A 21,426-nucleotide genomic window follows, 5' to 3' on the forward strand; every position below is an offset into this window, starting at 1 on the left:
CCCCCCCCCCCCCCCCACCCCAGGTTGGAGATAAAATGCTTTGTGCAGGGGAGCCTGACCTGCCTCACTACAGCAGAAGCACAAATGCTGATGAGAGGCTGGGAAATGCCCGCACATCTACTCACACATGCTGAGTGGAACACCGCCAGGTCCCTGGGGCTCTTTCACCATAACAGGAGGGGTATGCACTCCAAGAGGGCAGCCCCACTAGGGGGGCGCACACATTCCCCAGGGCTTCTTCAAATCTCCAGAAGCTAAAGCCATCCAGGGGGTGAAATGCACGTTCTGGTCCCCTGGCTCTGACCAGGACAGGCACACAGGCCTATTCTCATAGGAGAGGAGTTTAGAGGCAGCACCCAAGAAAAGCTCTTTCTTTCACAGCACAAGGCCTAGGGCAAAGTTGACAGACTCCAGCACTCCTTAGGGTGCAGGGAAGATGGGTGAGTGAGTGAGCCAGGCAAGGATGGGTGAACTGAAGAAAGAGCCACTAAGCTCCAGAAGGCAGTCAGGAGCAATGCAGGCTCCTGGTTACCCCAGCTCAGATTGTTCAGGAGAAACTGAAAATCTGGATTCTTAGATGAAATCTCTCAATTTTTAAATGGTAAATACAATGCATTAAAATGCGCCAAACAGTGCAATCTGAATGAAGCACACTTGTGAACTGAATGCGGCTGAGACTGGTTGCCACCTTCTTGCAGCTGGTAGTGTCTTTGAAGGAAGGTAAAGAGTTGTGGGGAAGAATGGATAGGTGAGTAGGGGTGTCCCTCGGTATCTCATCTGCCCCATCTCTTCACTGGACCAGGCTTCTTGGAAACAAATTCAGTTTCACATATTACCAACTCACCACTTCAACTTTGCAGCCTTGTGTAACAGATGGCAGCAACCAGGATTCTAGGTGGTAAGCCCTGAAACTCCAGCCCACTCAAGCTGAGCCCTTCAACCTCGTCTTCTGAACCTTGACTCTAGCCAGGGACTCCCTCAAGGTCTAACTCATGCTTTCAGCTCTTAGGTCTCTCTCCCAGTACACTGTTGCCAGGACCAGCCAGTATGGCTCTCAGTGACTCCGTGACTGAGCTGTGTCTGTCACCAGTACCCTCACATGCATGTCACATCCCATCGGGGGCAACTGTATAACCACAGGGAAAAGTCAGATGCTTTGGAACTCTGGGAAACAAATTCCAAACGAGGATCAACCAGGCACCATCTTGAGTCCTCCTGGTATAACTCCCTCTCTGTTCCACCAGGCACCCCTGCTGAGGTCAAGCTGGAAGAAGGTTAATTAAGAAGAAGAAAGGAAGGAAAAGGAGAAGGAAGAATGGACATGGCTTCTTATCTGAATTGTCCCCCACCCCAAGTGTCTGGCAGCTTTGAGCACTGATTGGAACAGAGAACCTGTCCTTGTCACTGGCCTATTACCAAAGCTGAAATGTGGACCCAGCATTTTGGGGTGGGCTCACTGGGCCTCAGGACTGATAGGCCCTGGTCAAGAGCTTGGCCCACAAGGTTCCACAGAAGTACATACTGCACTCTGCACCCTGCTCTCTCTCCCTCATTCCCTGGTTTTCCCTTGTAACTACCCTGCTTGAGTTATAAATAGCTGGGCACATCTGAAGGGCCCTTTCAGCCACAATTCCTCATTTGGTTTGGGCAGGCAAGGCTTGGGAACAACCAAGCCTGGCATTCCCCAGGGCATAAGTGTGCCAGCCCAGGGCTCTGTTCTACAGTTTCTGCCTAGGAGCCAAGTGCATGGCATGGGCTGCTCCTACCAGTCAGACAAGCAGGTGACTTTGTTGTAGAGTGTAAAACCCCAAGGACTCCTTCTGTGTCCCTTCCCCCACCCTAAGAGGCATGAGGTGTCAACTTCTTTCCCCAAACCTTAAAAACATCTCAAAAGCTGCTCCCTGACCATCCAAGACATCTCTACCCCACCCACCCCACCCCAGTTGGGTGGAAATTCCAGTGAGTAACCAGAATGCCCTCCATCACTATTGGCACACAGACTCCTCTCAGAGGCCTTCAGTCCTCCCCTGGAGGGGAAGTGACTCACAAGTCCCACAACACTCCTTCCCTTCCCCCTACATGCCCTGAGCCAGCCCTGGACCTGAGAGCTTCCTCCCAGCATACCCCGTGCTCTTTCTGTTTCAGTCTGGCTCTTGATCCTCCATCCCCACAGAAGCAGCCCACTCTAAAGGCTCCCAAGCTGCACGATTCCAAAGTCAGAGCCTGCCTCTCGGACTCTTCAGTGTCCCTGCGGGCTGTACTCCCAGATCCTTTGGTTCCCAGGGCCATGCAGGTGATATTTCTCACTACTCTGAGTTAGGTTGGCCTGTCTTTCTCCTGCCTCTTGTAAATGTGGAGTCACCCTGCCTCTGCTGTCCCCCGAATTCAGCCTCAACCCTCTGCTCTCTACCCTTCTCATCCTAGACCAAGGCAGCTGGTCACCAGCTGCTCCTCCAGCATCTCCCTCAGCTCCAAGTTGCACTGTCAGCTGGACCTTCTCACTTGGAATTCCCAGCCACGGTTCCTCGACTCCAGACAAGTGTCCCTCCCCCACCCAAAACACGGCTTCCTCTTCTGGCTTCGCCACTTCTGCTGGCAGAGCCACCATCTTGTGACTCTTCCTACCTCAGGCCCCACATCCCCTTTACCCAGTCCCTTGGGTTCTTCCTTCTTTTCCTTTTCCAAAGCTACCACCACCATCCAGATTTGCAGCATTTCACACCTACCACACCCCAACAATGTTGCATTTTGACTCCTGATTTTACCTGTCCACTTATCTGTTCATTCCTTTGTTGATTCACACCCAGAGAAGGCCTGGGATACAAGCATACTAATCTGGGAGACAGAGGGAGCCCTTTAGAGTGCTCTGGGATACAAGCATACTAATCTGGGAGACAGAGGGAGCCCTTTAGAGTGCTCTGGGATACAAGCATACTAATCTGGGAGACAGAGGGAGCCCTTTAGAGTGCTCTCACACCACAGGGAGAAGGACATATAAGCCAACAAGGCAGTATGCTCCCTGATCAGCACAGTGAAGATGCAGGACAAAGGGACACCCTGCCTCAGAGGAGAAGCTTTACAGGAGCGTGGTTCTGAGTGGCATATTGAAAAGGCAAAAGCTTCCTAGGCAGAGGGAGGAAAGCCAGAAAGGAGTTGCTTGTAAGGAAGCCTGCAAGCACAGCTGAAGGACAGAAAAGGGGAGGGGCAGGTGACGGACTTGGAGAACTAGACGGACACCGTGGAGGGTGTGGGCACACGGACTCCTCTAAAAAGCAAGGGGTGTGAGTTAAGACCCCTGACATTCACCAACCCCACTCTCTCAAAGCCAGTGATGGTTCATTCCCTCAACCCACTGGGCTTTTCTCACATTCATTTTGAAACCTGTACCTGTTACAATTGTGTGTCCCTCCCTTATCCACTCAGTCAATGGTGATCGGTGCCTGCTAGGTACAGTGCTCCGTGCCACCATCCAGAGGGTGGCTGCAAACAGGGCACTCTGTCTCCCTCCACGTAGCTACCGCCTCAGGGACAGACCTAGGGAGCCAAGGCCACACCAGGGAGGGGAGCCAGGACAGGATGATAGTGGTGAGGTCTGTGGAAATATCTATTGTGATTTTACACGTTAAAACCCTCTGACCTAGCAACTTCACTTTAAGGGACTCGACTATAGAAATATTTCTACGAGAACATAAATATCAATGTACAAAGATGCCCCCTGCAGTGATGTTTACACCACTGAAAGACTGGAAACAGCATAAGCTTCTTAAAGGATTGGTTAAATAAATGAACACAGTACATTCATAAAGTGAAACACTGCATGGAATCATGGAGAATGAGGTAGGTGCTTAATTACTGATATGCTAGGTGTTAAACTTACTAGGTAAGAAAACAAATTGCGTAGCAGTACCAGTAGCATGATCCTGCTTGAAAAGACATATAGGGGAACTTCCCTGGTGGCATGAGGTTAAGTCTCAGCCCTATCACCTCTACAGCCTTTGTTCAATCACCACCCAGGGGAGCTGACCCACATGGCGCAGCAGACCTCTCCTGTCCCGCCTACTGCTCCCCTCAGCAGTGTATTTCAGTTAACCCGCCTGTTCTGCTCCCCACTCTGTCTCTGGTGAATCCTCTCAGCTCCCTCCCTGTACCTCTGGCCTATACACCAGATCTTCTTGGTGGGAAAAAAATAAGATGAGGAAGAAGGTGAATATCATTAAAAAAAAAAAAAAAAGAGAGGTAGTATCTCACATGGAGAAAGGAAAGTATACAACCAACCCTTAACAGAAGTTCTCTTTATTATAGATTTCTGTAAAGTTAGAATTATTGGTAATGTAGTCAGGAAAATTAAAGAAGTTTAAAAAAGGTCAGAGCTATGGTTGGGGGTGTGAGTTCTGAGGGCACAAGATAGGTGCACATGCCACAGAAAAGTGGGGGGGAGGGGACCACACAGAAGTTTCTCTAGAAGAGGGGACATTAAAGTGTACACCTAAAATGAGCAGGGTCTAGCCTTGCTGTGTGTGGCATAATGAAATGAACTTGATCTGGGTTCATTTGTTCATTCAGCCAATATTTCCTGAGCTCCTACTATGAGCCAGGCACAGTTCTCCACATTAGAATTTGCCATGAACCCCACTGTTTTGTTACAAAACTGACAACTCTCCCACGTGGAGCTCGCATTCTAGCTGGGGGGTTGGTGATGAGATAAGTAGGCGTGAAGTGGCCAGGCCAGGTCATGGAGGCCTTGACAGTTTACTGAGGCTGGATTTTTCATAAGAATAAAGGGGAAACACTGAAGGGTTCTCAGCAGGGAGTGACATGACCAATCCCACTGACATCAGATTCTTTTTCTCTGAAACATTGCTCACTCTGTGCCCAGCAGGAAGCCATCAAGTCAGCCCAGACATGGCAGTGGGTGCTTCTGATGATTCAACCTGACCAAACTGTTGACAGCAGCCTCTGCCATTCATTGTGTTCCCCTTACAGGAAGGCCCCCCCAACCCAGCCAAACACACACAAAGGGCTGGCCACATTCTCACTTTCAGGCCTTATCCTTAGCTTAAAGCACCCACACCCTCCCCTCTGCTGATCCTTAGCCCTCCCAACTTTCTTGGCTCAAGCTCCACCTCCAGATTTTCTGGAGCTCCACAGACCTGAGGCCAATGAGAACTGACCCAAGGGCAGGTGTAGTCAGTTATAGCTGCAGATGGAATCAGGCTCATCATCTTGATATACCATTCTCTTCCCTCAGCCTACCCTTTCTGTTATACTAAGTCACTCCAAAAATTGCATCTAGAGTCTAACTACATAAGCAAATGCTGACTATTGGCCAGTAATGACACTGTTTATAAGAGTAAAACAAAGAGAAACAAAAAAACTCCCCTAGATTCTCCTAGATTCTGGTTTGAACCCCAGCTCTGCTTCTTGCTAGCTGTTAGACCTTGGACAAGTCATTTAAACTTCCTGGGCCTCAGTTTTCTCATCTACAAAATGCGGGTAACTATAACACTACGTCGAGAGTTGCAGTAAGGACCGTACAGGCAGGGCAGTGTCTGGCGTATTAGGTGGCAGGACCTCCTCTTTGATGGTGGGGGTGAGTTCAGAAGTTGGGTCCAGAGGTTTTCCCACATTTTGGGATGTACTCACACCTCCTTTTATAAAATGTTCTTCCTCATGAGTGCCCCGGCAAAACACTCTCTGAGGCTACCACTCCATGGCTCCCTCCCTGATTGTTTCACTGGATGTCACATGATTTCCCCCTTGAGACATTGTACATCTATCTCAAGGCTGTTGCAGAGATAGCCTTGAATAGAAGAATTGTGGTCCTACAGGCTCTGAGGTTAAGAGGAAGGGGTGGGAAAGGGCGGTGGTGGAGGAAAAAAATGTTATTTTCTTCTTAACAAAAACAAATAAAAGAACTGTGGGAATATGTATGTGGGGGGAGGTGAGAGGCACATTTTACTCTCCATAGTACCCACAACAGTACTTTATAAAAAGTGAGGGTTCAGAAACAGTTAGGGAGTAGGAAAGACCACAGACAACTTACAGGGCAAGGCGAGGGATTGCCCAAGATAAGTTCAGAGTGGGTGGATGGTTTCTATGGAAACTGATCATATGCTATGGGCCCTCTAGGGTTGGAGGGAACCCACAGTCCTACCGAGGAAGGAACGTCCTCTCTACCTTCAGTTTGCAGCCTCTGCTTGAATACTTCCAAGGAATGTTTCAAGAACAGGAAACTCACTACTTGTTCTACTACTGGACAATTCTAATACTTGAAATACTTTTAAAAAAATATTTATTCAAATCTTATCTCATGGTAACTGTGTCCTTATCCTGTCCTCCAAGGTAATACAAGATAAATTTTAAGAAATTTAATTGGGAACCCTACCTGGTGTTGCAGGGGTTGGAACACAGCACTATGCATCGAGCCACAGCCACTACAGCATGAGTTGGATCCCTGGCTAGGGAGCTGACCCACATGACCCAGCAGACCTCAGCAGACCTCTCCTGTCCTGCTGCTCCCCTCAGCAGTATTTCAGTGGATCTGCCTGTTCTGCTTCCTATTCTGTCTCTGGTGAATCTTCTCCTCCCCTCCACCTCTGGCCTGTACCCCAGTTCTTGTATGCATAAATAAATCAATCTTTAAAATAATTTAAATTGATAGTACTTTCTCAACACTCAGATACAAAGAGTCTAAAAGGATGTAGAGTAAGCAGCCTTCCTCCACCTTTGCCCCAGTTACCTCCCTAATAAGATGCCTCAAGGCTGTGGGATGGCTGTCTGTACCTCAGCCCTAGGGCCCATATCATACAACTGGTTTTGCAGGAACATCCAACAAGCCTGAGTATCTTGACCTTCCCTGGGAGATCCCTACCTTGTCCTGTAAGCCTCCTAGGATCATTACCACTTACTAAGTCTTTCCTGACCACCTGTTTTTCCCACTTACCAAAGGTCCCGGGGATGGGGGGGTTACGTGGGGGGGGGGAGCTCCCCTCCCTCCCTCCTCCTACAACCACCACCCGAGACACTCATGTTTCCAACCTATTTCTAGACCAGTGGTTGTCAACCAGGAATGATTTTGCTCCTCAAGACACCCAGTAATAATAACCGGAAACATTTGTGGCTCTCAACTAAGGCTGAGCTACCAGAAGGGGCCATGCTGTGAAGCATCCTGCAATGTGCAGGATAATCTCCCACAACAAACAATTATCTTTCACACCTGTAAGAATGGCATCTCTTAAAAAGATCCCAAAAAGGAGGGCTGGAAAGGATGTGGAGAAAAAGGAACCTCATTACACTGTTGGTGGGAATGTGAACTGGTTCAACAATTAAAAATGCAAACACCACATGACCCAGACACCCCACTCTTGGGAATCTATCCACAGCCATCAACAAAGTACCCCTTATATTCCACAATGTTTAAAGTGGTGTCATTTACAATAGCTAAGACATAAAAGCAGCTTAAATGTCCATTCGCAGTCAAATGGGTCGAGAAGATGTGGTACAGTCACACCGTGGAGTATTAGATAGTTCCAAGAAGGTGACATGCAGCCATTTCCAAAAAAAATGGAGGGAATGAGAGAATTATGTGTAGCACAGTAAGTCAGAATGATTAAAACAAATGCTGAACGTTTGCAGATTAAACACATAAGGTCAACATTCTCAAACACCAAAGGACATCAAAAACATCCTGAGGGCCTGGCACTAAGAAGGAGAGAGGGAAAGGACAAAGAGACACACAGGGTGGCAGTGGCGAAAAATCTCAAAATGTCAAAACCAAAGAATTACCCGGCCATTTCCAGAGCACAAACCCTGCTCAAGATGTCCCCCAGAAGCAGAAGCCAGGCACTGAGAAGAGAGGGTCAAGCACCATTTCCACCTATTTCCCAGCACTCTCCCTCAGGGCTTTAACCCTGGTGGGGTGTAGGGCCCACCCCAAGGCGAGCAGGGCTGGAAAGGGCCAATGGATAGAAGGGCAAACTGAGGCCAGATGGGAAACAGCCCTGACTGAGCTCTTCCACAGAAAGTGGGCGAGTGCTCCTTTTTGTGCCCCACAGAGGCACAGTCAAGGTCAAGTCTTCACCTGTTAGGAATGCTGCTGGGAGGTGAGCCTGCTCTGCCAGGCCAGGAAGGGACGGTCCAAGGACGACCAGAGCAAGGACACTCAGCACTTACAGGTTATCTATGGCCCTGGTCCTTACCACAGCTCCTCCAAATAAGGGATATTTCTCCCCATTTATGGTGCTGGGGATGAAACTCTCCAGGCTGCCAGGAAGAGCTAAAACAAGGATGCTATAGGTGCATGGTCTGGAGAGGTAGCAGAGGTGGCTGTTAGCCCACCACATACCAGCTGTGGGGCTTCAGGGGAGTTATAGGCCCCTCTACACCTTAGTTTCCATATCTGTAAAAAGGGAGCAGTCATGGTGCCTATGATGCAAGGCTGTGTATGGCGAGGAGGGAAAGTTAGTATTCACAGACTCTAACTGCACGGGCATTTAGGAAGTGCTGGCTCAGTGTTTCTGTTCTTTCTGCCATGCTGGCAGGAGGGTGAGGGGTTCTCTGTGGCCCTCCAGATAAAGCAACCCATCACAGTCCTGAAGGTGGAAGGTCAACAAGAGCTGGTCCAAGTTTAAAGAAAGACTCATGAGTGTGAATACTGAGTGACAGCCATGGAAGACAGCCTGCGGAAGGACGGGAGCCAGCAGGCGGAAGGGCTGCTCAGGCCCTTCCGCACCGGCCGGTCGCTGCTGCCCTCTGGCGGCTGAGCTCTGCATAACGCCGCACCGTGGGGCTGTCAGGGCACTAGGTTCGCACTAAGTTCGGCAGCAACTTAAAACCCACCACCACCCCCGTGGGTATAATCACGTGGGTCAGTCTTCCTTCCTGCCCCACCTCCAAAGGCACAAGAGCCTCAAGGGCAGAGACTGGGCTAACCCTCACATCCAAAGCACCTGGGGCGGACAGGAGATGAGGAAACCTTCACGGATGAAAGGTCGCTTTGGGAGTATCAGCAGATGTGAAACACATAGCTGAAGTGTACCCAGCACCCTAGCAGGCAGTGGGCGACCCAATAGGGTGTGAGAGCCACAGGGATGCCGGGTTAGCCAGGTGTGGCTGGGAAGGAAGACAGGTCCCAGCCAGGTGCTTCCTACTTACCCCCTTCTCAATTAGGACAGGTGAAGGAACTCCTCTGAATCTTAAGTGTCTTCATCGACAAAATGGGGGGGGGGGGAACTGCCCTAGTGGCTGAAGGAATTAGGTGTCAGTGAAGCCCACGGGCTCCTCATACTCGCCAGACACTCAGGAGGAGCCTGTTAGTCTTCTTTGAAGATCCAGACAAGGGGAGGAATGCAGAGCAAGCCTCGGAGATGAGGACTGACAACCTGGGGAGAGTGTGAGTGATACCACAGGCAGCTGGAAATGCCCGAGGGGACAGAGCCCACTGCTACCTGCTCACCCACCCATCTGGGTCTCCCACACCATCTGAAGGGAGTGGAGTGGGCTTTCTAGTCCTCCAGAAGCAGCTTTGTTTTGCATCCTTAAACCCAAACCCCAAGCCTACAGAAAGAACCAGGGAGAAGAGGGGATAGCGATTCATCCCACTTTCATGAGACTGCATTGCCCGCTCCTTCTCCTCCCTGGCCATCCCACTGCTACTTAGTTCTGTTCCACAGACACCTTTGGTGCCCAGGAACTATTGGCAGGGGTCACAGGGATGAGGACTTGGTGCAGATGTGCTCCAAGAGTAACAGTGGACACTTCACAGAGAGCAAAGGGTGTAGCGATGGTCTACAGAAGCTTCACAAAGGAGATGGTGTCTACATGGACCTGGTCGCATGGCACAGCCTCCAACAGAATAAAGATCTGAGTTTAAATAAAGCTCTGGCCCCACCAGAGCCCTATTTGCTCTTGAGCAAATAATCTCACCTCTCTGAAGCTCCATTTCATCAACTGTAAAATGAAGGCGATCACGGTGCCTCCCTCACAGTTCCGTACAAATGAGTTAGACACTGAGAAGCCCATGCCAATGTGCAATCAGGACTTACACTTTCAAAGCTCTCTCTTGACACCATTTCAAGGAAATCTTACCACAGTGGTGCGAAAGCGGAAGAGAGAGAGGAAATTATCAGTACTTTTACAGAGTAAGGTGGAGTTCAAAGAGGGTGAGCGTCATCCCTCTGGTTACACAGCTAAAAAGTGATAGAGCTGATATAGAACAGGTCTCTCTGCCTTGTGGGCCTTTGAGAGGAGGCAGAGACATGTCTAGCTTGTGGGAAGCAGCTTTCCATGGTCTTGGCAGAAGAACCTGTGTCCCCACTTGTCAGCTGAGATCCCTAGCCTTCCTTCCCAAGGTGCAACCAGACACTCTCAGTGGTCCCGGCCCAGCCCTGGAAGGTGCTCTGCTCTGCTGGCTTGAGAATAATGGGTCTTGGGCAAGTATCACCCTTGTCAGTGTGACATCCAGGTGTCACTCTGATACCTTTGTGGGCTGTACAGCTCCAGGGACGTTCTGGGGGTGAGGAATATGTGTCTTGACAACACTGTCAAGACCTGACTTCGTCAAGGCTATCACACCTGGTAGGAATGATTCCACCACTGAAGCCAGGTTGCAAAAGCAATTCAGTCATTGTACAGCAAATACTCATGAGAACAGGTCCTGGCAATGTTCTTGGCTCTGCTCCTCTGAAGACTGCTGAGAAGTGTGTGGGCCTTGGTCACCAAGGACTGAGCGCCCACAGCTAGCCAGGCCCAATGCTGTAGGCCTCACCTGTGCTATCATATTCTATCTTTCCAATAGCTTTCTGGGTAGCTCTACTTAGAGATGAGAAAACTTGGGTTCAGGAGGGGCTATGACACTCATCCAGAACCTCCCAGTTAGAGTAGGAAATATCCTTGTATCCATAGGGCATGTTCCTTCCATTCTCTGAGGAGAGTTAGTCTAAATCATTTTTTAAAGATTTATTTATTTATGCATACAAGAACTAAGGTACAGGCCAGAGGTGTGGGGAATGAGAGAATTTACCAGAGACAGGGTGGGGAGCAGAAGAGACAGATTGAGTGAAGTACACTGCTGAGGGGAGCAGCAGGCGGGTCAGGAGAGGTCTGCTGCGCCACGTGGGTCAGCTCTCAGGTTGGAAATCAAACTTGTGCTGCAGTGACTGTGGAGAGTGTCACAGTGTTGTGCTTTGACCTGTTGTACCACCAGGGAGGGCCCATAAGTGTGTGTCTTAATTTCATTTGTCAGCTTGACTGGGCCACAGTATGCCCAGACATTTGGTTAAACATTATTCTGGGTATGCATGTGAGGACATTTCTGGGTGAGACTACCAAGTAAATCAGTAGACTGAGTAAAGTCTGCCCTCCCTAGCACTTGAGGAAACGACTAAAGCAGAAAGAGGGAGGAACTCCTCCTACCTGACTGTTGAGTGAAGACATGGGATTTTTCCTGGCCTCCGTCTTGAACTGAGAAACAGGCTCTTTTAGGTCTCAAGACTGCTGGTTTCAGATTGGAACTCACATCACTGACTACCCATTCTTATGCCTTCAGGCTGAGACTGGAGCTATATGCATCAGTTCCCCACACATCCAGCTTGCTGACTGCAGATCTTCTTGGTCTCTGTGATAGAGCAAGCCAAGCACTCCTCCTTCCTCCTTTCTCTCCCCACCCCACCATCTCTCTCTGTCTCTCTCTCTGTCTCTCTCTCTCTCTTTCTCTCTCTCTCTCACACACACACACATACACACACACAGGGTTCTGCTTTTCTGGAGAATCTTGACTAGTGCAAAAGCCAAATCTTGGGGTTCCAGGTACAGGTTGGCTACATATTTGGGTGGAGTGTTGAAAGCCCAACTTTCAGAGGTCAGATATCTGAACATTTAGAATAATTACCTAAGTTGACCCAAGTTTCCTCAGTTCCTAAGACCCCAATAGGAAGCATGGAAGAGAGGGGGCCTGCCTGATAGAATCATCAGAGCCAAGAATCAGAAATCTGGGCTTGCTTTCTTAACTGAAACTGCGGGAAGAAGTGTGTCAACTCCTTCCAGGTACCCCAAATGAACAGCAATACTTGAAGAGTCCACTAGGTGGGGCCAGTGACCCAGCAGAAAGGGCACAAATGCAACTCAGGAGGGCAGCAGATCAGACCTCCACCAGAGCCCCTAGTTGAATACAGGCTTCTCACCCCTATTTTTGCATGAATTCTAGTCAGTGATGTAGAAATTAATGCTGGCTCCCAAGCTCTAGACTTTAAAGTCCTCAAAATAAGTTATTTCCTTGTGAGCCAGTGAGCAAAATGGGCCAAGTCTGAGCAAGGGTGGAGGCACTTCTCCGTTATGGCTGACCTGTATCTCCAGAGAAAGCACCTGACAATACCTTTCACAGGGAGTCTAAAAAGTGAAGGAGAAGGGCCCTCCCTGGTGGCGCAGCGGGTTAAAGCGCAGCACTAAGAAGCTAAAGCCACTTCCACATGAGTTCGATTCCCACCTGCCCCGGAGGAGACCATATGGCGTGGCAGACCTCTCCTGACCCGCCCGCTGCTCCCCTCAGCAGTGTACTTCATCTGTTGGCCTGTTCTGCTCCCCACTCTGTCTCTGGTGAATCCTCTCACGGCCCCTGCCCCTGTGGCCTGTACCCCAGTTCTGTATGCATAAACCCAGCAAAGTGGTCGTGTGACCAGGGAAAGAAATGGGGATGGGAGGCAGAAAGAAATGGGGATGGGAGGCAGGAAGACAGCAAAGAAATGGTAAAGGCGTGTTTCTCTTCAGCATGTTTGGGGTACAAGTCCTCCACTCACAGCCAGCATCTCACAGCCAGCATCCCTGGCCCCCTGTTGGGTCCTACAGTGACACCCCCTCTTCAGCTCACATGGGGTAATGTCTCCCAGGAGGTCTGTGAACCCTTGTGGCAGAGACGGAAAGCAAGAGTTTCTTTTTGCATCCGTTTGGCCTCAGTTCAGATCCTAGAATACCCTCTCCTCTATCAGTAGCAAGAAGCCTACTTCTGCCACCCTTCCTTAGATTGACAGGAGGCAGGCTGAGGGGGTCTGAACATGACCAATACCACTCTTGTTCATGCCTTCCACCCCCCAGTGGTGCCCCACCATCCCTTCCCAAACTTGCACTGCCAGGCAGCCGCTAATCTCTGCCTCGGCCTCTGTTGCTATGGCAACCATGTGGCTTTCCCCAAGTGGGAAGCCGGTTGCCAAGGCCCTTGTTGCCAAAGGCTATAACAGCCACCCCTGAGTGTGAAGAGGGGGTGAGAGCTCCGTGGAAGGGTGGAGGGTGGCCAAAGAAAATAGGATGCGATGCAGGGGTTCTTAAGAGTCAGCAGTGTCCAGGCAGGCCCCTGGCTGCTGGAGTGAGAGGTGCTGGGCCCCGGAGGAGGGAAACAGACATTTCACAGCATCCCAGTGGCTGCTTCTCCATGGGCGTTAAAAAAGAAGGAACAGCTTTGATTCTCCCAAACTGCAGAAAACAGCCATAGGAATCTCTGTCCTGCCTGCTCAGGTGTCTCAGAGGCACGTGCACAAGCTGGGTCCAGACAGAGCGTCCCTGTGACCAGGAAGTGCATTAATTACAAAGGTTGCAAACCTCCGCACATTTCTATCTCCCTGGCCTGCCTGGCGCACCTATTTAATATTCCTTGTAAAGTGCTTCCTTTTGCAGCAGAGCTCCAGTGTGTCAACAAGAGAAGAGATGGACACTACCAGGGTTCATTCTCTTCTGGAATCAACAGGAGACTGGACAAGGCCTGTGGTCCTCAGGGAATGTCACAGAAGCAGCTCACCCCACCCCACCACAAACACCAGGCCAGTTAGCTTTGGCTTTGCTACAGCTGCACCTGGACATTTTCAGTCCACAGGTCACATGCACCCCTGTCCAGCCTGGACCAAAAGAGAACAGCCTGTTCCCTCCCGAGTCCTACTCTACTGGAGAGGGGCTGAAAGGGAAAGCTGAATGAGGAGGTGAGGTGCCAGGCGGCAGGGGAAGCAGATGGCTGGTAAAGGAGGCAGAGAGAGCAGCAGGTGGGGGGAGAAGAAGCCTCGTCTGAGAGGGGCCCAGGACAGGAATGAGATGCTAAAGACACTGAGAACAGCCAGGTCCCAGTCTCCCCAGTCCACAAAGTATCCTCTTAGGCAGAGCCGACCCATGATACCCATACCTGCCTACAGACCCCGCCATCTCCACCGAAGCCCCCTCTCCCCAACTCAGGAGGGAAAAGCAGGTGTACCTACCCCGGGTGCCAGCCCCTCCTGCGGGGTGGGAGAGATGCTGTCCCCACTGCCCTGGCTGCGGGCGCTGAGCTGGGGTGACATGGTAGGCGACTCATCGATGTATGGCATGGTCTCTGAGCCCTCTGGGGGCCCCTTCTGCTCCTCATTCCCCTCTCCGTCGTAGTCGTCTGCCCCGTAGCTGAAGTCTGAGACAAGGAACAAGAAAGGCCACTGAGAGTCTTCCACGAGGGCTGCCAGGGACTGGTAGCGCAGTGGGCGCCGGCGGCGGCCCCCTGCTGCCATGCCCCCGGCCACAGCATCCACGGCCGCCTGGCCCAGGCAGGGGCTGTGTGGGGACCCAGGTCCCGTGAGGGGATGGAAGTGCCAGCAGGCACTGGGCGCTGCAGTTCAGAGGCTGCCGGGAGCCGGGGAGGAGAGGCTCTGCTGTTGCCACCCGCTTAATAGCATGTCAGTCGCGTCTTTCGAGCTGCTGCTTCCTTTGCCTGCTGCCCAATTCCAAGTCTAAAAATTAACAGTGGGAGCAGGAGGCAGGACGCTTCCAACTCTCCTCTCTGAGTCACCATTTTGCTTTTTATAGGGAATAAGGAGGTGGGGGCGGGCCAAACGATGTCACTTCCTGAGTCCCTCCTCCCGGGGTACCATTTGTACACAGAGACAGATCTCTACAAGGGAGCCAGAGCAGGCTTCAGGGTGGGGGGGGGGGGTTGAGGAACTGCATATCCAAGGGAGCCCTCACCCCTCGGTACAAGGCTCCACACAGATCAGAGCCTTAGGCTGGCAGAACGTGGGCGAGAGGCGGCCCAAGGCCTGGCAGGGACACCGTTGAACAGCAGACTCCTCAAAAGCAGGCCCTTATTTCTATAATTTCCATGTAGGCTTCCCTCAGAGGTGCAGGAAAGAAAAGGCCACAGGAAGTCGAAGTTAACCTCCTTGGTGCTGCCAGTACCCTCGGGTTCCAGAGTCCATGCACAGACATCCCTCCTGGGGACAGAAGCCTGGGTCCTTGGGTATGCAGGACAGCACCTCGGAAAGACCCCTGGTCAAACCCCACCAGTGAGGGGGCATTTCTGCTCAGACATCACTTCCTCGGGATGATCTCCCTGGCAGTTCAGAGCTCCTATAGCACATGGCTTTCTAGTGCCCCATCAATCCTTCCATTGGTCCCTGAGTTCCTGGAGCAGAAACTGGGTGTCTCAGGTCTGCACCAACAGACTGACATGCAGCAGGCTTCAGCAAATGAGTGTAGAGAGAATGAACGAGCAGGGGAATCTGTCCCGCTCAGGTCTGAGGCATGAGCCAAGTTCCCTGCAGGGGGCCCTGGCTCCTCTGTCACAACACACCAGCCCCATGGCAGCTGGCAGCCTGAGAATGGTGTCAACAGGTCACAGGGTGCAGGCCACGGCCATACTCAGTCCAATCTGGCCCTTTGGCAGCCGAGAGCTTCCCTCAGCCTTGCTGCACCTGCTCCCACTGTCCTCTCCATTAAGCTGTCAGAGGACATGGACTGTTTCTTCCCCCCGCAGGTCTGACACACACATGGAGAACCACCAGAGCTGGTGATGAGCCACTCAGCATGTGTCATGCACCCGGGAAACAGGACCCAGTGCTCTGGAGGCTGGCAGAGGGTGAGCCAACTCTGCTATTTCCAGGGGGTGGGAGGGAGGAAGAGGAGCAGCAGCTTCCAGGCTGCCTGAGTCTGGCACTATGAGAAGACTGGGGTGTTTGATGAGCCCTGCTTTGAAGAAGCACAAGGAGGGAACATGGTACCATCTAACACCTGCCATCTCTCCCCTAGGCTGTCCTATTAGTGCCCTGAGTCAAGGCTGGGGAACTCAGAAGGATGGAAACCTGACAAGTATAGGCCTCCATTTATGAGAGGTCACAGACAGGAAAACTGAGTGGGCCATGATTTGACTATCAGATCTCAGAAGCAAGAAGGCAGAAGAAGCTATTGACAATCAATATTCATTTTCTATGAACAAAAATCTCATTCTATTGGGAGTTGCAGTGTGCCCAGCAGCTAGCTTAGAAAGCTCCTTTTCCTAGTGGTGTGGTCCATGGGATTAAGTTCTAGTTAATGAGATTTAGTTAAGTGGATATGTGTGGAACTTTTAAGGAAGGCTGCTAAAAGATAATTTTAACTGGAAGATACACTTTTGTGGCTGGGAAGGTTTCTCCATTCTTCCTTCATCTGTTGTCACTTGCGACAGCAGTTAGGAAAGCTGGAACTTCAGCAGCTATACTGAACCATGAGGCAACCTTGTGGCTAGAGGTCTCTACCAAAGATGGCTGAGCAGAAGCTAGACACCTGGTCACTAATGGCACAATAAGCTGCTGTATTGTCTCCAGGACTATCTACCTTAGGACTTCTTTAACATGAGATTAACAACAAGAAAAAAATGCCTATTATTTAAGTCACTGTCTTAGTTTTTATGCTATGTGCAGTCTGACCTGATTTTCCTTGACATTCTGGTTGGGGGCATTTCCTATTGCCTTCACTGTTCCTTGTAAATCTCTTTCTCTGTCCTCACTTAAAATGAGTATCCCTCCCCCCGCCCTCATGAGTATTCCATTTACATCCTTACAACAGAAGAAAGGACAAAATGCTGACACCACAGCAATGACAACAAAGGCTCTGATGGATACTACACTAAGTAAAAGAAGACACGAAAGAGTCCATCTTGAGTGACTCCACTTATATGCAGTCCCGGAGCTTGTGGCTGGAAGAAAAAAAAAGGGATGTAGTGATTGCTTCTGGGAATGGGGGCAGGAATAGGGCATGGGGAACTTCCTGGGGAAATGGAAATATTCTGTCTCTTGCCACAAGTTGGGGTACACAAGTGTCTTTGTTCATCAAAATCCATCAAAGGGTTCACTTAAGATTTGTGTATCTCACTATATATTGATCTCCAGTTAATGATATACAGGCTGAAGTGTTGAAGAGAAGTACATGGTTATCTGCAGCTTACTCTTAAACAAGAAGTAAGATGGGAGAGAGATGAATCGATATGCCACAAAACAAGTGTAGATAAGAGTCTCAGTGTGAATACAAGGGTGTACGCTTGGTTGTGTTTTGAACTTTTTCATACTAAAATGATGGGGAAAACTGGTAGACCCCAGACTTCTGTCACCCCTACTCTGCACCTGCTCCCAAATTCTATTTATACCCCAGGGAGAGGTCTGGGCTACAGATGCATCTGTTTCCTCGACATCTCTACTCTCAAAACCTGAAATCCAACCTTTTCCTGATGTTAATATACCAGATTCCTCCCTCTTCCTGCTTCTCACCTCCTACATCTTTAAATGTCCTCACTCCTCCTCCTTACCATCTTCACCAATACTCTCTCGCCATAGCAGCCAAACAGCAAATTTGATCATGTTCCTGCCCTGTTCAAAACCCAGCAATTCCCCACTCTCTTGAAGTGACTAGCCCAAACTCATCTGCTTGAGGCACTTCACAGTTAAAACCCTATTTTAGCTCTACAGGGTAATATTCTGCTGTCTTATAATATATACTATCCTGGACTATCCTCCTAACTCCTAGTCAACCTGGTAAAATCCTATTAAGCCTTCAAATACAGCTCAGAATCACCCAGTCCTATGGACCTCCTGTCTCCCGAATATATAAAGCACTTTTGCAAGCCAATGAGAAAAACATAAATGCCACAACTTTCTGGGCATGAGAAATGAACAGAAAATTTAAATGAGAACTATATATGTTTAATGTACATATATTTTTAAAAGTACTAACCTCACCTGTAATCAAAGAAAACATAAACTTGTATTTTTTGCAATTTTCCTATCAAATCAGCAAGGATTAAGAAAGTGTCCAAAGATGTCAGAGGACAACCACTATCAGAAACTCTTGGCTTACTTAAAAATGGGCACAACTTCTCAGGAGTCAATGTGGTAACTGATATAAAAAAGCTTTAATAGTTGGCATAGCTTTTAACCTGAGGCTGGGTGCAAAGAAATTTATCATAAATGTAAATAAAGTTATAAGGTTATTAATCACAAGGCTATTTAAGATCATGAAGTATTAAAAACTGGTATGATTAATTATAAGAGATTATTTGACTAAATTATGGTATTTCTTCAAGATGGACTATTATGTAACCACAAACATTATATGGACGACATATATCATCTTATCAAGTGAAAAGGGGGACTAATAATAGAATACACACCATGATACTATGTTTGAAGAAAATTGTAATGTCTTTGGATGCATAGAGTAAGCCTTCAAGGCAATAAAAACCCAGGACAATCATAGAACACCCAGAATCCAGAAACTTGTGATAAATTAATACATGGTCTCTGTTCTCTAGGACACTGCTGGTCTCCTACCCATCTTTTCTTCTTCCCTGATTACCTTATCCTGGTAAGGTTTTATATGAATCACAATGTATCCAGTCCTAGGCAACATTCCCACCTTCTCTGCCTTTCTGCCTCTTTGCAAAGGGGATTGATCATTGTTCTAGTCAAGGAGACCCAAGAGATGTATGGCACAGCCTTTACGTTGGCAATTAAAAAGTCTCAGGTCGAACTCGGATGTGACCATGGGAATTACACTGTTGCCAAGAGGAAATAATCAAGAAAGACCAGTGATATTTCCCTGATGCTGATGTTAAGTTACTGAGCCACACTAGAAATAGTCTACCTTATTTCTTGCTAAGTGGAAAATATAAGCCCCTTCATGCTGGACTTTCTGGCACATTCTAAGTGATGCCCTAACAGCCCAGTAGAGAAAGGCAGCTCAATGAGCAATAAAATATCCTAAATAGGATCAAAGAAGTACCTAATAGGCACAGAGAGACAGAGAAAAGGAAGTGGGTAACAGCTGGAAGGGGCTGGTTAATATCAGGAGGGAGGCAGCTTATCGCTGCGGCTAATAGTGAGGACCTCACTATTTAGGTTCCAGTTAGTTCTGTCACTTCCTAATCTATCTGCTCAGAAGAATGCCTGGCACAAGGCAGTCACTTATAAATGGGTATTGGTTCCAATCCAGGCTCTACCACTTCCTAAACTCTCTGTTGAGAAGAAAGCCTGGCACAAGGCAGTCACTTATAAATGTGTATTGGTGAAATGAATGAATGTGAAAGAGGATGGCAAGGGGACCTCATGTGCAAGACTGTGGCAAGGGTTAAAATGAACAAGGCACGCACAGCATTTAGCACATAGTAAGCACCCGATAAATCTTAGCTGCTGTTATTAATAATATTAATTGACTCTTGAAAGATATGTGGGTGCTTGCCAGGCAGATGGGGAACGGGAGCAGAGTTCTAGGCAACGAGAAGAGGCTTGGCAAAGGCACAAAGAGTGAAACAGCAGGGTCCCTTAAGGGGACTATAAATAGCCTGACTTGGTTAGAACACTGAGTGAGCAGGAGGGTGTGAGGGGGCAGGCGGTGCTGGAGAAGTGGGCACAGACCAGCACATGGAGGGCCTTGTGAACAGAGTGAAGAGTCAGGCAGGATTCAGCAGAACTGTTGATTTGGACCATCACCCACTTGCCAGGCTCATCATTGGGGTATATCACTAACTTTAGATAATTCCTCCCAATGCCTGTGTTCCTCTGTTGAGGTACAATTCAGGCAGAACCCTATGACATCCAGAGAACCCAGGAGTCACCCTGGTGGGGCCACATGTGAACAAGTGTGTAATGGTCGCCAAGCCAGTTAGCAGGCTATGAGCCAACCAGTGACGGACTTAGAGCCAACCAGCTCTCAGACATGCTCTCTTAGGAAAGAAGGTTGGCTTATGTTCAACTCAAAAAAACCGGCCCTCATTTTACCACTCTGTTAGGTGTAAGAGACAGGCAGGAGCCCGAATGGCTCGAGGCATCCAGGTGTCAAGTTTTGGGTTTTTTTTAAGATTTCACCATGTGGCCACTTTTTTAAGATTTCGCCCTGCCACTTGTGCTGAAACGGTTGTGCTGCCACCAGGGAGGCCCTGGGAGTCAAGTTTTTTACAAACTTCCCCTGAGGCCATCTGGCACCAGTGACCTGTAGACACAGCCAAGATTATATTCTTTGGTATCCCCAAAGTTCAAACAGATGCTTAGGACAGTTAGGGAAAGATTTCTAATCTCCAGTCTCTTTCTGGACATTCTAAGAATGTATGGGGGCAAGATAAAATTAAGTGCCAGGTGTGAAATGGCCCAAGCTCCATGTGCTGCAAAGGATTCTATTGGGAGATAAACTCATGTTCTCCCACAGAACTTAGGACAGAGATGGGAGAGCTTTGGGAGACCGCAGGGAGAAGCCCAAGTCTGACTATCATTCCCACCAAAGCAGAAGCAAAAGTCCTCAGGGAGCCAGAGCTCACATTTCTTCCTCCAGGATCCCCTGGCGCCCGCCCAGGCCTGCTCACTGCTCTTCGTGACTGTGCTGGGCTCTGGGCTAGCCGCTACTTCATTTTACCCTCAGATCAACCCTGTGATGAATGAATCTTATGATCATTATGTTGAATAAAACCAGGAAATTATTATTGTGATATATAATCAATGTTTAGGTTTATCCACATTTTTATTGTGTGTCAGAAAAAATACACCCTGTCACACTGCAGGATTGCATTATATGAAGCTCAAGCACAGGTGAAATGGATGGAAGGTGAAGGAAGTTCACAGTAGAAGTTACCTGGGGAGAGGCAGTGGGTGTGATTGGGAGGAAACATGGGAAATTTTCTGGGGTGCCAGAATGTTCTATATTTTGATCTGGACAGTGGTTAAGGTGCACTTTATAAATCTTAAAAAGTTAGCAAGCAAGGAAGTAGTACTGTTATGATTCTGAGAAAATAAAGGCACAGGGAGTTAGTCACTTGCCCAAAGTTCAAAGGCTGCTAAGTGGAAAACCACCAGGACAGCAGTCATCTGACTCCAGGATGTGTGGCCTGCAACAACAGAACCGCAACAATAGAACCAACACGCAGGCTGGCTGCTGCCAGGGTCCACAGTGCAGGAAATGACCTGTGTCAAAGTCTGCGGGTGATTCTAATGTTTTGTACAGTTGAGAATCTTTAATTCAAGAAAAGGACCCTGAGGTCAGGGCTCTTAAAATCAGGAACTACTCCCTGGAAGAACCCAAGAAGGCATCAGTCATTCAGTATGAGAAGACAGGAGCAGAGCAGGAAATGTTGCTTGTCAGAGGCAGGGTTTGGATTAAGTCTGAAAGACTAGAAGTTTGCCTGGGAAGAGA

General features: G+C 49.1%; 1 protein-coding gene across 3 annotated transcripts in view; it reads right to left on the minus strand.

Annotated features, from left to right (window-relative positions):
• Window positions 1-21,426, minus strand: part of ABR (active BCR-related) — a 173,049-nt gene that overhangs the window by 79,268 nt on the left and 72,355 nt on the right. For all 3 annotated transcript variants that reach the window (XM_004684812.2, XM_012726279.1, XM_004684813.2), the window contains exon 2: window positions 14,232-14,416. In XM_004684812.2, coding sequence (XP_004684869.2) covers window positions 14,232-14,416 — 185 coding nt within the window. The remainder of the gene's footprint in view (window positions 1-14,231; window positions 14,417-21,426) is intronic.

This window comes from Condylura cristata, unplaced genomic scaffold (assembly GCF_000260355.1).
Source record: "Condylura cristata isolate star-nosed mole 26May11 unplaced genomic scaffold, ConCri1.0 scaffold00017, whole genome shotgun sequence".
Lineage (NCBI taxonomy): Eukaryota > Metazoa > Chordata > Mammalia > Eulipotyphla > Talpidae > Condylura > Condylura cristata.